This window comes from Gopherus flavomarginatus, chromosome 3, assembly GCF_025201925.1.
Source record: "Gopherus flavomarginatus isolate rGopFla2 chromosome 3, rGopFla2.mat.asm, whole genome shotgun sequence".
NCBI classification, from domain to species: domain Eukaryota; kingdom Metazoa; phylum Chordata; order Testudines; family Testudinidae; genus Gopherus; species Gopherus flavomarginatus.
Window position 1 is genome coordinate 44,895,655 of NC_066619.1, and position 16,164 is coordinate 44,911,818.

General features: G+C 41.3%; 2 protein-coding genes across 3 annotated transcripts in view; one reads left to right on the forward strand and one right to left on the reverse strand.

Annotated features, from left to right (window-relative positions):
• The window catches only part of LOC127047924 (cardiomyopathy-associated protein 5-like), a 478,816-nt gene that overhangs the window by 201,668 nt on the left and 260,984 nt on the right, over positions 1 to 16,164 (reverse strand). The window lies entirely within an intron of this gene.
• SERINC5 (serine incorporator 5) overlaps positions 1 to 16,164 on the forward strand; it is a 66,018-nt gene that overhangs the window by 28,448 nt on the left and 21,406 nt on the right. For both annotated transcript variants that reach the window (XR_007773528.1, XM_050947045.1), the window contains exons 3-5: positions 11,493 to 11,671; positions 11,998 to 12,080; positions 15,405 to 15,498. Coding sequence is in view for 1 of the 2 variants with exons in the window: in XM_050947045.1 (XP_050803002.1) it covers positions 11,493 to 11,671; positions 11,998 to 12,080; positions 15,405 to 15,498 (356 nt within the window). In the remaining variant the exon portion in view is untranslated. The remainder of the gene's footprint in view (positions 1 to 11,492; positions 11,672 to 11,997; positions 12,081 to 15,404; positions 15,499 to 16,164) is intronic.

Genomic DNA, 16,164 nt, shown 5'->3' on the forward strand with positions numbered 1-16,164 from the left:
TAAATGTGAAACTAAATTAAGTATTAAAAGAAATGTGGAATCTGAATTTAATTTTTTTGAAGCTAACAAACCATAGATAAAGGATTCAATTTAATTACTTTATTTAAAATATTTTAATGTATTGTTTGGTTATTTTATTTTAATTTATTTTCCATTTATTTATTTTGGAATCTGATTATTTTAGTTTTCTGTATATGTAATATGACCATAGTACAAATACTATTTTGTTTGTATAGTAAGTGGTTTTTCAAATGATTGATCACTATAACAAGGTGATATACAAAGTAAACATATTGTTGCACTGATAAGTTTTTGGTTTTGTTACATTTATATAAAAAGTTTATTGTTCTTTTTCTGTCCACTGACTGTGTGCCTAAACCAGTGATTAACATCTCTGGTCCTCAAGGATCTCCAAACATCCAGGTTTTTGTTCCAACCAGCAAATCATTGTTTTTATTAAAATCCACTGGTTTGCATTGCATATAAAATTCTCACATGCCCTAGATTTTAGTATGAATTAGGACATAAGTGTTTCATATGCAATGTTAAGCAGTGTGCATTTTAAAACCAACTATTTAGTGCTGGTTGGATTTAAAAACCTGAACTACTGGATGTCGCCAAGGAACAGAGATGAATGTTCCTGTCTTAAGCAATGACCTAACACACCACCTTGACTCTCACTCTTGGGGGCTGTAACTCTTACTCTTAAGGACGGCCAACCCTAGGCATCTCTGGATCTGCTCTCTTTTTCTCTAACTTTGGTGAGTTGCTTTCAAAGACATCTCTCCCTTCAAGAGCCTGTGCCTGTGTTGCTCCTGGGAGTTCTTCCTCTCAATGTCTCAGACTCTGTGTTTTTTAAGAGCCAGAACTAACACCAAATCTTTGTTCAGTTTCTGGGGGAATTCCACTCCTTCATCCCCCCGGCCCCTTGCAGAGAAATTTGCTGAAGCTAGGAGAATCCGTTTTCTCCAACCCATTATCCCAAGGTGTTCCAGTTTGAATGGGCTAGGAGATACCTGACTCAGCTCTGACAGCACAAGGTGAAATCCACATACGCTGAGACCTGGTGTAAAATGTATGTCAACGTAGCTATGTCACTCAGGGATGTGAAAAATCACACCCTGAGTGATGTAGCTATGTTGACCTAAGCCTAAGTGTAGATACAGCTAGGTCGACAGACAAATCTTCTATCAACCTAGCTAATGTTGCTGAAGGAAGTGGTGTTCCTACAGTGACAAAATCCTTCTGTCTCTGTGGGTTGTGATGGCATAGCTACAGCCTTGTAGCTTTGCTGCTATAGTTCCTGTAGCATAAACATGGTCTGTGGCATTCAGTGATACGAATTCTGGTTGATTTTATGAACTTGCTGTAAGTTGTACATAGATTCCCCAAATTGCCGTAGCACCTGACAGCACAACGTATTAATGCATGAGATCTAAACTTTGTTTCTGTTACAGAACAAAAATCTGATTCTGCTACTTAAACAGGTAGATTGAATATTCAATAATTAAGTAACATAGGACTGGAACCTAGTTAGTTTTTCCAGGGAATAAACATCAGGCCTGCCTTTCTGTTTGTGAGTAAGGTGGTCTTAGAAATTCAGAAGGGATCTTCAGCCAGTGTTGCACTGGCTGTTTCACTGCACTGTTTTCCCAAAGAAAGTGTGCCATGGAACACATGGTTAAAGCTGCTTCCCAGTTTAATCAGCTATTTAAATTACCAGATTGATTCTGTTCTGCTTGCTCGTAGTCTGTATGGCTGATTAATACAGGCATATTGTTCCTCCTTGGCCTCTGGCTATTTTAGAGACACTTCAGTTTGCCAGAGTTCATCTTAATATTGAATTGCTTGACAGGAACTAGATTTTTCATTTGTGGGAAGTTTGAATGGAGAGAAGTGGAATATAACCAGAAATTGGAATTTTTGAAAACAATTTGCATGTTTATGCCAAAAATTCATAAAAATCCATTTCTTTCATTAGTAAGGCTTTAATACTATTTGTGTCTCCAACAAAACAAGTATTCTAATCAAAACAGTAAACTGTTTCAGGGTCTCTAAGCAGCCCTCAACAATATGATTTTCAGTAATGCCAATTTCTCTGCCTGTTCTTGTGCCTTGAAGCCTCAGAAGTAGGAAGAAATGGCACCAAGAGTCATTAGTGTAAAGTGGAAAGATAACTGCTCTTTAAGAGTACTTGATGGCTTTGAATGAAAAATGAAGTGTCTGAAATTAGGCTTTCTTTGTCTGATCTGTAATTTAGTAATCACATTCTGGGATATTTAAAGTTCAAAGGCTTCAATGGTTAATTCAGCCCAGCCTCAGCAGGGTGCACCTTCAAATTCTCTATCCAGATTGATTATGGGCTGATATTTAGAAGTGGTTTCAATGGGATTTCTGAGTGCTCAGCAACTTTGGAAGCCAGGCATAAACAACTATAATTCTCCAATATTTGTATAGGTTGATCATCTGTTTAAAAACAGAGAGCTTTGCTCATGAATTTTAAAACCTAGTCCAGTATTTTATTGGTCTGTATATCTGGTACATGACTTTGTTTCTGCTCTATCAATTTAGAGATCAAATACACCCGTTAATATTGTGAACATCCCCTTTCATGTGGAGTGAATATTACCCTTTCTAACTCACCTTTGAAATTTTATTGATTTGATTATGCCATTTCAATGTTGTGCCAAACTAGCTTCTACATTTGCTGTAAATTTGCCAAGTCTGAAGCGATTCTATATCATCTGCCGTAGCAGCATATCTGTTAAGTCAATGATATCTAGGACGCTTGTCTTGGGAGGGGATAGCTACAAGTGAGAGTGCAGACTTACGTTTGAGAAACTAAACTATCATCTGGTTTTTTCAGAAAAAACGTTCAAATATAGTTTTAAAATTTTCATTTTAAGAAGAATGTTTTTCTACCCAATGCACATTGGGGAACTCTCACTACTTCGCGTTCTGTCTAGGAAAACAATCTCAGCATTGCCTATTTTATTAGAGTTCGTATTGCAGGAGCATGTATGGACACCAATTGGGGCTCCATTTTTCTGGGCACTGTACAAGATTGCAGTAAAAACCATCCCTGCCCCAGTGAGCTTCAATCTAGGCTGTGACAAGACTCAGCAGGTGGATGAAACAAATATCGTTGGGGATAGAGGGAGGACATAGTGGCAGTAAAAGTGATCAGGTTATGGTACAATAAGCAGATATCTCAGTTCACCACCTGTCTAAACTGGTAATGTTCTCTGGACATTATGTCTGAGATAAGTCTTAAGGACTTTAAAAAAATAAATAAATAAAAAAAAATGGAGATATACCAATCTCCTAGAACTGGAAGGGACCTTGAAAGGTCATCGAGTCCAGCCCCTGCCTTCACTAGCAGGACCCAAGTACTGATTTTGCCCCCAATCCCTAGGTGACCCCCTCAACTCACAACCCTGGGTTTAGCAGGCCAATGCTCAAACCACTGAGCTATCCCTCCCACTTGAAGACATAGGCAGCGAGTTATGTGGGCCCATGGTGCCCGTGCTCCACTAATATTCAGGAACGTGGGCCTGGCTCTACCAATGTTTGGGCTTATATTTTCAGAGCCATCTTGTCCATAGGACAGACCACGGCAACTGCCCTGGACCCTGTGCTTTGGGGGGCCCCCTGCACTTCAGGCGGATGTGGGGTCCAGAGTTGCCTGGGAGGTTAGCGAGGGGGGCCTGGCACTGGTAGCAGCGAATGACCTGGCCCCAGCCTGCCCAGCTCCGCCCTGCCCCACTCTACCCCTTCCCTCAAGACCCCACCTCACCTGGCAATAGGGTGGGTGCTAAGTGCCTCCACCTGTAGACTTGTCTGCTGCTGCTTTGTTTACTCTTGCCAGAAATCGCCCCCAACAGCTTTCAATCACTTAATGCAGTACTTGGAAGTAGCAGAAAGAGTTATTCCTCTCCAAAATGAAATGTTGTTGAAATAATGAATTACAAAGTGTTCCACATACATCCAGACGAGAATGGCTTTCATAGATTATAAAGCCAGAACAACTGTGATCATCTAGTCTGACCTCCTCTGTAACATAGGCCATAGACTCTTCCCTGAATAATTCCTGTTTGGATGTTTTTCTAGAAGACATTCCTTAGTTCAATCTTGATTTTTAAAATCTCCAATGTATAGGGGATTTGCTGTATCTTTAGGAAGTTGTTCCAGTGGCTAATTAACCTCACTGTTAAAAATTTGCACCTTAATTACAATCTGAATTTGTGTAACTTCATCTTCCTACCATTGCATCTTCTTGTTATACCTTTGTTTGCTAGGTTGAAAAGCCATCTATTGCAAATTTAGGTACTTATGGAGCGATCAAGTCATCCCTTAACTTCTCTTCATTAAGCTAAATAGGTTGAGCTCCTTGAGTCTATCGCTATAAGACGTATTTTCCAGTTCTTTGATTATTCTCATGGCTCTTCTTTGAACATTCTTCCTGAGTTGTAGACACCAAAACGGGACACAGTATTCCACTAGCAGTCACACCAGTGCAAATACAGAAGTAAAATAATCTCTTTACTCCTACTCATGATTCCCCTGTTTATATATCCAAAGATACCATTAGCCCTTTTGGCTATAGTATCACACAGGAGCACATGTTAATTGATATCTGCCATGACTCCTGTGACGTTGCACTCGATATGATTTTATGAAAGTATGCCGATGTGTGGATATAGGGTAACTAAAATATGCTTCATGCAAAATATCTCTTGTAAGGTATCATTACAAAGCTTATCAACTGAACATGATCATCCTATTTGTATGAATGTATCATTCTTGTATCTGAAACTAGAAATATGAAATATTACTCTGAGGGCCTATTGTAAGTATGCAAAGTGTGGGCCATTAATGATGGTTTGGAATCTTGATGGCTCCCATTAACCAGGGCAATTGTTTGTAGATGGCTCTGTTTTACTTGTCAGCACATAGGTGTACAGGAAGACTAACAAGTGGGTAATGAAGTCTTACAGTGACATGTGATCATGTCACCTGAACTGGAATCCATCTTTAACCTGGTGCTTTTCCATTTAGAAGGAGGGATGGGAACACAGAGGGACAAAGGATTCCCGCCTTATGCAAAAGATATATAAGTGGGTGGAACAGAACAGAGTGAGGAGCCATCACGAGAAATCCCCTAGCTACCACCTGAGCTGGAACAAGGGCTGTACCAGGGGAAAGGATTGTGCCCAAACTAGGAAGGCATCCAGTCTGTGAAAGAAACTTGTTGAAACATCTTTGAGGGCGAGACTTTTATCTGTATTCAGTTTTATTACTGTATTAAACTTAGATTTGTGTTTTTTATTTTATTGGTAATTCACTTTGTTCTGTCTGCTGTTACTTGGATCCACTTAAATCATACTTTCTGTATTTAATAAAATCACTTTTTACTTATTAATTGACCCAGAGTATGTATTAATACCTGGGGGGGAGGGGGCAAACAGCTGTGCATATCTCTCTATCAGTGTTATAGAGGGTGAACAATTTGAGTTTATCCTATATAAGCTTTATACAGGGTAAAACGGATTTATTTGGGCTTTGGACCCCATTGGGAGTTGGGCATCTGAGTTTTGGACAGGAACACTTCTGTAAGCTGCTTTCAGTTTAAGCCTACAGCTCTTAGGGGACGTGATTCAGACCCCCAGTTGGAGCAGACTGACATGTCTGGCTCAACAAGACAGGGTGCTGGAGTCCTGAGCCGGCAGGGAAAGCAGAAGCAGAAGTAATCTTGGCACATCAGTTGGCAGTTGCCAAGGGGGTTTCTGTCATCATGACTCCCAAGTCCTTTGCAGAATTACTACTGTTCAGGATACGCTTCCATCCTGTAAAGTGGGCCCTACTTTCTTGGTTCTTGAGTGTATGACTTTACATTTGGCCATATTAAAGAGCATATTGTTTGCTTTTGCCCAGCTTATCAAGCGGTCCAGATCAGCTCTGTGTCAATGACCCATCTATCCTCTGTTTATTGCTCCCCCAATTTTTGTGTAATTGCAGACTTTGTCAGCGATGGTTTTATGTTTTCTTCCAGGACATTGATAAAAATGTTAAATAACGTAGGGCCAAGAACTGATACCTGTGGGACCCTGCTAGAAACACAGCTGCTCAGTAATGACTCCCTGTTTACAATTACATTTTGAGACCTTTCAGTTAGCCAGTTTTTAATCCATTTAACGTGTGCTATGTTGACTTTTTTTGGGGGGTAGGGAGGATGATTGTTTTTTAATCAAAATGTTATATGGTACCAAGTCAAATGCCCTAGAGAAGTCTTACATCAACAATACTACCTTTATTGACCAAACTTTGTAATCAAATTTAAAAAAAGTTAGTTTGACAGGATCTACTTTCTATAAACCCTTGTTGATAAGTATTAATTACAGTAACTTCTTACTTAGTTGTCCCAGTTAACATTGTTTCGTTGTTTATGTTGCTGATCAATTAGGGAACATGCTCGTTTAAAGTTGTGTAACGCTCCCTTCTAACCTCGTTTGGCAGCCGCCTGCTTTGTCTACTGCTTGCAGGAAGAGAAATCCATTACAGCTAGCTGGTGGGGGCTTGGAACCAGGGTGGATCGGCAGCCCCCCATCAGCTCCCCACTCCCCTAAGTTCCTCACGGAGCAGCTGCCCAGCAGGCTAGCAATTGCAGTTGTCCTTCCCCCCACTACCATGTGCTGCTCCTGCCCTCTGCCTTAGAGCTGCTCCCCGAGACTTCTGCTTGCTGTGCAGGGGGGAGGGAAGGAAGAGGGGAGCTAATGTCAAGGTGCCCCCCTGCTCCTGCACCCCGCTTACCCCATCTTCCTTAGAGCTGGGGGGGACACACCAGAGCTCAGGACCCCTGCAGTCTCAGCATGCTGATGGAATTAACAAGGCAGTGTACTTAAAGGAGAAATGTGCATATCTCTCTCCATTCCTGCTGCCTTGTAGAGTGAGAGAGTTAACCCTTGAGGGCTCAGCCAATTGCTAGTTCATCATATAGCAGTAAGGGAAATATCTCACCCTCTGATTCCTCCACCTCAACCAACCTTCACAATCATCATCACTGTGTACCAGTATTAAATTGTTTGTTTAAAACTTAGTGTGTGTGTTTGTGAGGGGGCAAGGCCAGATGGCTATAGAAAAATAATGGGAGATAGATATATTAGCCCCAATTTAAACAAATCCCTGGTACCAGGATAAGTAAATGGCAGCTGCTCCAGGTCAATTAAGACACCTGGGCCCAATTAATATCTTTCCAGAAGGCAGTGGAGATTGTTAGGTTGATTGGGACACCTGAAGCCAGTCAGGGGCTGGCTGAAACTAGTTGAAAAGCCTCCCAGTTAGTCAAATGGGTGTGCATGTCAGGAGCTGTGAGAAGTTGCCCTATTGGAGAGACTGAGCTGTATACACCATACTAGGTACAAGGAAGGAGGCCCTGAGGTAAGGCTGAAGCGGAGCTTGAGGAAGTGGGGGGCTGCTGTGGGGAAGTAGCCCAGGGAATTGTATGTGTCCTGTTCCTAAAAGGTCAGCTACCATAGCTGATACTATTAGGGTCCCTGGGCTGGAGCCCAGAGTAGAGGGTGGGCACGCGCTTCCCCCCTTCCCTTCCTGATTAATCACTGAGACTAGGACACAACAGAGATTGTGCAAGGGAGGATAGCTTTTCCTCACCTCCCTTGCTGGTTTATGATGAAAATGGCTCAGTAGACTGCGACCCTTGTCTCTAGAGAGAGAAGGGTTAAGGGGAGGGTCGCTTATTTACATGAATTCTTATGGGGAAATTGGATTCGCTTAACATAGTTTCACTTAAAGTCGCATTTTTCAGAAACATAACTATAATGTTAAGTGAGGAGTTACTATATATTACTCTCCTTTAATTCTTTGGGCATGGCTACACTGGAGAGTTGCAGCGCTGGTGATGGGGTTACAGCGCTGCAACTCACTCTGTGTCCACACTTGCAAAGCACGGCCAGCGCTGCAACTCTCTGGTTGCAGCGCTGGCTGTACACCTAGTTTGCTTGGGGTGTAGTGATTCCAGTGCTGGTGATGCAGCGCTGGTCATCAAGTGTAGCCACCAAAAGCATTGTTATTGGCCTCCAGGGTATTAGGAGGTATCCCAGAATTCCTTTCCACAACAAACCAGAAGAATGGCTGAACTCCGATCTCCACATAGCTACTTAACTAAAAAACAAACACAGCTGCTCTTTGCTCCAGCGAGCGAGCAGAGGCAGGGGAATTGCTTTGGAATGTTCACAGCTGTTTGCTTGAAGAGAGGGGTAGTGTTGAGCAACTGCTTATGTGGTCTAAAGACTATTTAGGAGTGCATAATTTGCATTTAGTGAATAAGAGACAGGTGGGGGAAAGGTCAAAACTTTTAAAATGATTGAAGGTAGGCACTGTGTATCTTCCAGTCCTTAGAACTTGCAAGGCAGGGAGCTGAGAACAGTGTCAGCTCCAAAAATCCACTCTCTCTGTCTCCCCCACACTCTGTCTCACACTACCCCACCCTCCTCTTTTGAAAAGCACGTTGCAGCCACTTGAACGCTGGGATAGCTGCCCACAATGCACCACTCCCAACAGCGCTGCAAATGCTGCAAATGTGGCCACACTGCAGCGCTTTCCCTACACAGCTGTACGAACACAGCTGTAACTCCCACCGCTGCACATCTCCAAGTGTAGCCATACCCTTTGAGTCCTGTATCAGCTTTTGCATCATTATGCCTGAAATTGATGTCCAACTGATTGGTCTGTAGTTACCCAGGTCATCACATTTACCCTTTTGAAATAGTCACTCAAATTTAGCTTTCTTTCAGTCCTCTGTAACTTCCCCAGTGTTCCAAGACCTATTGAAAATGAACATTAATTTTCCATGAAGCTCCTTAGTCAGCTCTTTAAAAACTCTGATGCAAACTGTATGGACTTGCTGATTTTTAAAATGTCTGATTTTAGTAGCTGCTTTTTAACATCCTCTTGAGTAGAAATGGAATGTATTTCATCATATGATATGATTTTATTACTCTGCTTTTTCCCAAATACAGAACAGAAATATTTATTGAATACTTGTGCCTTTTCTGCATTACTGTTGATGATTCTACCATACCTATCTAGCAATGGACCATAAGAACGGCCATACTGGGTCACACTAAAGGTCCATCAAGCCCAGTATCCTGTCCTCTGACAGTGGTCAATGGCAGGTGCCTCAAAGGGAATGAACAGACAGGTTATCATCAAGTGATCCATGCGCTGTCACCCAATCCCAGCTTCTGGCAAACAGAGACTAGGGACACCGTTCCTGCTCATCCTGGCTAATGGCCACTGATGGACATATCTTCCATGAATCTATCTAGCTCCCTTTTGAACCCTATTATAGTGTTGGTCTTCACAACACCCTCTGGCAAGGAGTTCCAGAGGCTGACAGTGCATTGCGTGAAAAAATACTTTCTTGTTTGTTTTAAACCTGCTACCTATTAATTTCATTTGGTGGCCCCTTGTTCCTGTATTATGAGAAGGAGTAAATAATGCTTCCTTATTTACTTTCTCTATACCACTCATGATTTTATAGACCTCTATCATATCCCCCCTTAGTTGCTTCTTTTCTAAGCTGAAAAGTCCCAGACTTAATAATCTCTCCTCATGCGGAAGCCATTTTATACCCCTGATCATGTTTGTTGCCCTTTTCTGAACCTTTTCCAATTCCAACAGATCTTTTTTTGAGATAGGCTGACCATATCTACCCACAGTATTCAAAGTGTGGGCATACTATGGATTTATATAGAGGCAGTATGATATTTTCTGTCTTATTATCTATCTCTTTCTTGATGATTCCCAACATTTCTGTTTGCTTTTTTGACTGCTGCTGCACATTGGGTGGATGATTTCAGAGAACTATCCACAATGGCGCCAAGATCTTTCTTGAGTGGTAACAGCTAATTTAGACCCTATCATTGTATATGTAGTTAGGATTATGTTTTCCAATTGTGCATTACTTTGCATTTAGCAACATTTAATTTCATCTGCCTTTTTGTTGTCCAGTCACTCAGTTTTGTGAGATCCTTTTGTAGCTCTTTGCTGTCTGCCTGGTACTTAACTATCTTGAGTAGTTTTGTATCATCTGCAGATTTTACTATTAATATTGTTTTTGTTCCTAATACGCCTCAAAAACTCCTTATTGTCCTCAATTCTGCATTGTCATATGATAAATTAACTTCCTGTTGCAGAACTGTTTTTAAAAAAAACATTCAGGCTTTGGACATATTTGCTTGATTTGGCATCTGGATTGACTGGTGTGGCTCTCCAAAGAAAGCAAGTTCATCAACCCCTCACTTCTATGCTCCTGTCATTCATTTTTTTCACTAATGTTCTTCTTGCTCAAGTAACCATGTCTTGCATGGCATACTAGCCACGTTCTGAAAGTGTTTGGAGGTGAAAATCTTTCAAGAGTTACAGTTTGGCTTGAAGCTAATCGTCCAGTCTTCTGTCCATTTGCTCTCACCCTTTCTGGTTTGCTTTTCGAGTTGTCATCTGGGACAAGCAGAGACCAGCATTCTTTCTTTCTTGGAGCTGCACAGTTTCTTTATATAGTGTATTGTCTACAACCTTGGTATGCTTCCCAGACTCATTTCTCTTTCTTGAGATCATCCGAGGCTGAGCAGGTGCTGGATTTATGTTTTCCTTCTTGTTCCTCTAAATCTTTGAAGAGAACATTTGCTAGAGCAAAACACTGTGTGTGTCAGCCTCTGTTCATGTAAGAAAGGTGAACTAATGATCCCCACTCTCATTTGATGGTGTATTGCTCTGTAAGTCTCATTGATTCAGGTTGGTGGCTCTGAGGATACAGAGACTTTAGTTTCCTTTAAATTAATGGTGTTTCACTGATTTATTAAACCCTTCTCTTTGGGGTCTGCTCTAGCTGTGGGATGAAGAGGTGAGGTCTAGTCTGCATACAGAGACACTGCACATAAATGGATAAGTCACAAAAACCTGCTTTTCGGGAGACATTTCCAGAGTATTCTGTTCCACGTTAGCATGGTGAGCCTCTGAGACCAGAATGAGAAAAAAAGAAAACACACAACCACACACAGTTAGGGCAGGGCCTCAAAGGCAAATATTTAACAAGTGGGGAAAGGGATGGAATTTTCCTACGTTTCTGCCAATTTATTTTTAAAGAATTTTATGGTGCCAGTCTTACTTTAAAAGTGGTGGGGAGTAGGGGATTGTTCCCCTTCGCCCCATACTGAAGCATTTGACAAGAGTTGTCAGTTGTGGCTCCAGACTTCCAAACCTTTATAATCTATGTATCACCTTACCTGTTGTATGTAGATTACCCCTCAGTCCAGACTGATGTTTCAGTGACCTTGAACCATGACTTGTGTGAAATACATCCAATTAGCTATTTTTAAGTCCGCTGTATACACGTAAACTATATAAGTGCAATCTGCTTAATTATAGTAAATCTTGTGTTATGTTTAATTGTTTCTTATTGTGTGTTTTTTCAGATTCCTTCTTATGAGCACATCTGCAAAGGTATTCAAGCAGGTGAAAAGTGTGAGAAGCTAGTGGGATACTCTGCGGTGTATAGGGTCTCTTTTGGAATGGCATCTTTCTTCTTTGTCTTCTTCTTATTCACCATCAAAGTTAACAACAGCAAAAGCTGCCGAGCATACATTCACAATGGGTAGGTTTTAGTTTGTTTGCTTATTTTTCCTCTCTTCTGAAATGAAGCAATAAATCACATTCCCTGTGTAGTGCTAGATTTCCATCCTGCATTTTTTTGATTTATGTATAGTGTTATCAAAAGCTTTTGAGTTAATTTTGATAGCTTGACATAGGTACCTAAGTATGTATAAGTGAATTATAAGTTGTATTCAGACTGGTAGTGTAATTCCTTTATACCAGAGAGCAGTAACCACTACTTAAGGCACAGCTATCCTGTGAAACAGAACTTATGCTGAAGACTTTTAATTTCTAAAAAGATGATTCCACTTTGGTTTTGTCTTCCAGGTTCTGGTTCATTAAGCTTCTAGTTTTGGCAGCCATGTGCTCAGGAGCTTTCTTCATTCCAGATCAAGGCACCTTCCTTAATGGTACAATTTTATCTTTCTTTATGTGTATACACTTTCCATTCCATTTGTATGAGTGCCTATACTCTTACAGTAGAGACAGATTTGTTATTCCTGTATTACTTGTTACAGTAAAGTATCAGAGGGTAGCCGTGTTAGTCTGGATCTGTAAAAGCAGCAAAGAATCCTGTGGCACCTTATAGACTAACAGACGTTTTGGAGCATGAGCTTTCGTGGGTGAATACCCACTTCCTCAGGTGCATGTAATGGAAATATCCAGGGGCAGGTATATATATGTGTGCTAGCAAGCAAGCTAGAGATAACGAGGTCAGTTCAATCAGGGAGGATGAGGCCCTGTTCTAGCAGTTGAGGTGTGAAAACCAAGAGAGGAGAAACTGGTTCTGTAATTGGCATAATGGCTTGCCAATTACAGAACCAGTTTCTCCTCTCTTGGTTTTCACACCTCAACTGCTAGAACAGGGCCTCATCCTCCCTGATTGAACTGACCTCGTTATCTCTAGCTTGCTTGCTAGCACACATATATATACCTGCCCCTGGATATTTCCATTACATGCACCTGAGGAAGTGGGTATTCACCCACGAAAGCTCATGCTCCAAAACGTCTGTTAGTCTATAAGGTGCCACAGGATTCTTTGCTGTTGTTACAGTAAAGCAGTGATAGTGCTAGTAGCTGAGTGAATGAATGGGGTTGGCTTAGTTGTGTTAAGACTACTTTCTTAGTTTTGTTAAAAATATTCTTAACTATATATACATGTTATACACACATGCCCTGCACATGTGAACAGAAAAAAAAACAACTTGTGCTGCCTTGCAAGCTTTTGGATTTACAGATAGTCATAATAAGTGCTGAAAAAATTAATGCTTAAGAGTATGCAAAAAAAAAAATTTCTGGCTGACATAATTAGCTTTATGCTATGGTTTTATAACTGTGTTGGTCCCAGGATATTAGAGAGGTGAGGTGGGTGAGGTAATACTTATCTGTTAACAGAAGTTGATCCAATAGAAGATATTACATCACCCACCCTGTCTGTATAATTAGCTCTGTCATAGTCATTACTTGCAACAGAGAGAGCTTGTTCTGTTCATAAGGTGGTACAGTAAGCCAAGTAACACACAACATAAAGCACACTGGAATCCTCTCTTGAAAACTAGCAGTGACTGACTGTAATGAGAGACAGGATCTTGTAATTTTAGTTTCCACATTGCTTACATCTACTGGTATAAAATTAGATTTCTTACTGAGATGTGGTATTGCCAATTAATTATTGTTGATCCTGTTTCTATAGCAGGGTCTGAAGCCATTTTTGTTAATTGGGGATATAAATTGGTAGCAGTTACTGTTACTAACTCTGGGGGAGAGGTTTGAGAATATTTTCTCAATCATATGTAGATGTCAGCTTTTGGGGGAGATTTAAAAAAAAATTTTTAGGAAGTTAGGAGCAAAAGTCCCACTGAATTTCAGTGGGATTTGTGCTCCTAAATAGAGCTCCGCATGGATATAAAATTTATATCCCTGGATATGGATTTCTACCTGATAGCCGCAGAGCTGCATGGCTCTACCATGAGCCACAGTGGCAAAAGCAGCAGCATGCGCCCAGCCCGGGAAGTTCCCCTGGCATGGTAGTACTACCCCCAGCCCTGCCCACTAGCACCACCAGGGGACAGCTGCCACACCCTGCACCACCCCAGTTTCTTGAGGCTAAAATTAGTTACGTAGTCTATGTTCCTTAATCTTTAAACACCCACTGTATTGGAAAGTGCTGGAATTCTAGAATACTTACTATTTGGAGGCATTCATGATTCCAGGTCCACCTCGGTGACCCTTTCCACTGTACTGATTCTCTCGAGTAACATGAACATGTGTAAGTAGAGAAAAAGTGGCTCTTGAGTCAGGACATAAACAATCTTTTGATGATTCTAGACAGGAAACAGCACTTTTTTTCCCCCTGTCCTAGTTCTTGATTTTTTTTTCTGTGCAAAACAATGTTCCAGGAAGCAAACTTTGTGTGTGTGTGTGTCTCTTTGGGGAGGGTGTTTTGGAGAGGGGTTTGAAGAAACTGCCAAACAGGAGGCATCTGCTTCTCACTCTGCCTCCCAGAAGGTTTCTGTAGCTCTCCCCTCTCTTTCTATATCATAAAATAGAATATCAGGGTTGGAAGGGACCTCAGAAGGTCATCTAGTCCAACCCTCTGCTCCAAGCAGGACCAATCCCCAGATTTTTACCCCAGTTCCCCAAGCGGCCCCCTCAAGGATTGAACTCTCAACCCTGGGTTTAGCAGGCCAATGCTCAAACCACTGAGCTATCCCTCATTACCACTGCTCCGTGCTCCATCAGTTTGGCTGGGGAGGCATCATGTGCAACTGCATGGTTTGCATGGCCCTATTATTAGCTCTGTGGTGTGCACATATACTACCTGCAATTTAACCTTCTGTGATAGGCATGGTTCTTACTTGAAAATCTAGGTACCTAGTCACTGAGTAGAGGTGAGGAGCTTACCGGTCTTCTCCCCTCCCCCTCACATACGCACAGCCCATTCCACATCTTTAGTTTTGTACTCCACTTTGCTGGCTTTTTTACAAAAGAACAACATGCTCATTAAACTAATACAATAGCTTATCAAAATGGGGCCGCACAGAAGGGGTGGAGTGGGGGCGGGGCCGAGGGCGGTGGTGGGGGAGATGTCAGTAATGTGGTCCTTGGGTCAATGTACTAGTCCTCATGTGGCCCTCGTGGTCATTTGAGTTTGAGGCCCCTGATTTAAACCATTCATAGGTGAATGCGGAGGATTGTGGTAGCTGTGGGAGTGTCTCAGAACACTTTTTTTTATTCCTACAAATATGAATAATTTTTTTCTTCCCTCCCCCTTATTTTTACATGGTAAATCTGTGTAATTTTGAATCTAGTGATAGTCATTTTCAGCCTCCAGTTCCTCAACAATTTTAGGTTTTAGGACATCTGTAAACTGATGCCACTGCTTTTTTGCACCATATACCAAGATTTCAGTAGCTTCTCTTCATATACAGTAACTTTTTTCCACAAAAATTCTTCAGGTTAATGAACTTGTAGTGGATATTCTAAAAGGTATGGAGTGCCATAAACTGAATCATATCTATCAGTCAGCTGGGATGGATGTAAAGTTGCACTCGTCTTTCAGATGACCTCTGCCATTTTCAGGAAGGTCTCTAGTCAAGGTTAATTGAGTTGTGTCTTGATGAGCTGTATAATAGTTTCACTGCATAGACTTTTGCCCTAATACCACAAAGCTCAGTTTTATCTAAGCTCTCAGTTCAACATAATTGGAAATTTGATCCTTTTTCCCGTTGCAGCCTGGCGCTATGTAGGTGTTGCAGGAGGAATCCTTTTTATACTCATTCAGCTTATCCTGCTTGTGGAGTTTGCACACAAATGGAATAAAAACTGGTATGTGTCTGGCAAGCAATCATTTGTATAATGTATTGTAGTGCAATCCTTCTTTAAATGCATGTTTTTATTAATAGAAAATTAACCACAGTGTTTAAAAATACCACGGACACCATTTTATGATGGTAGGCAACTATACTTAAGGAAGGTACGGTACTTCCTAATCTTCTGAGTCTCTTCCTACTCTTTACTCACTCTCCTTCCCCATTTTGGATGCCATTTCTATCCCTCTTATTTATGACCTCTTGTTGCTTTGTATTTGACTAAAATAGTTTCCAATAAATAACAGTGCTGCAAGGACCCCATCATTTAAGCCTCTTCACTTCTTCTGTATTGGTATAATCCATTTTTGATAAAATGGAGTGGATCCATACAGCATAGCCACAGCACTTGAGCAATGATGTAAACTGGTGGATCCTGATTTGTTTTCATGCAAGCTTATAGACACACCCCAGCCCAGTTTTTAAATAAGAGCTGCGCCACTTGTTTCCACCCAACTCTACAACTTTTCTTGATCAATCAGTCCCCTTATCCAGGCTTGATTTCCCGTTTGTGTAGTTTTGGCACCTTCCTTCCCTGCCTCATTAATATTTTAGAACTCTTAAATCATACACAAAATCCCCTCTCTTGAGCTATTCCCTGCCCATCCATTCCTCTGTCTTCCTC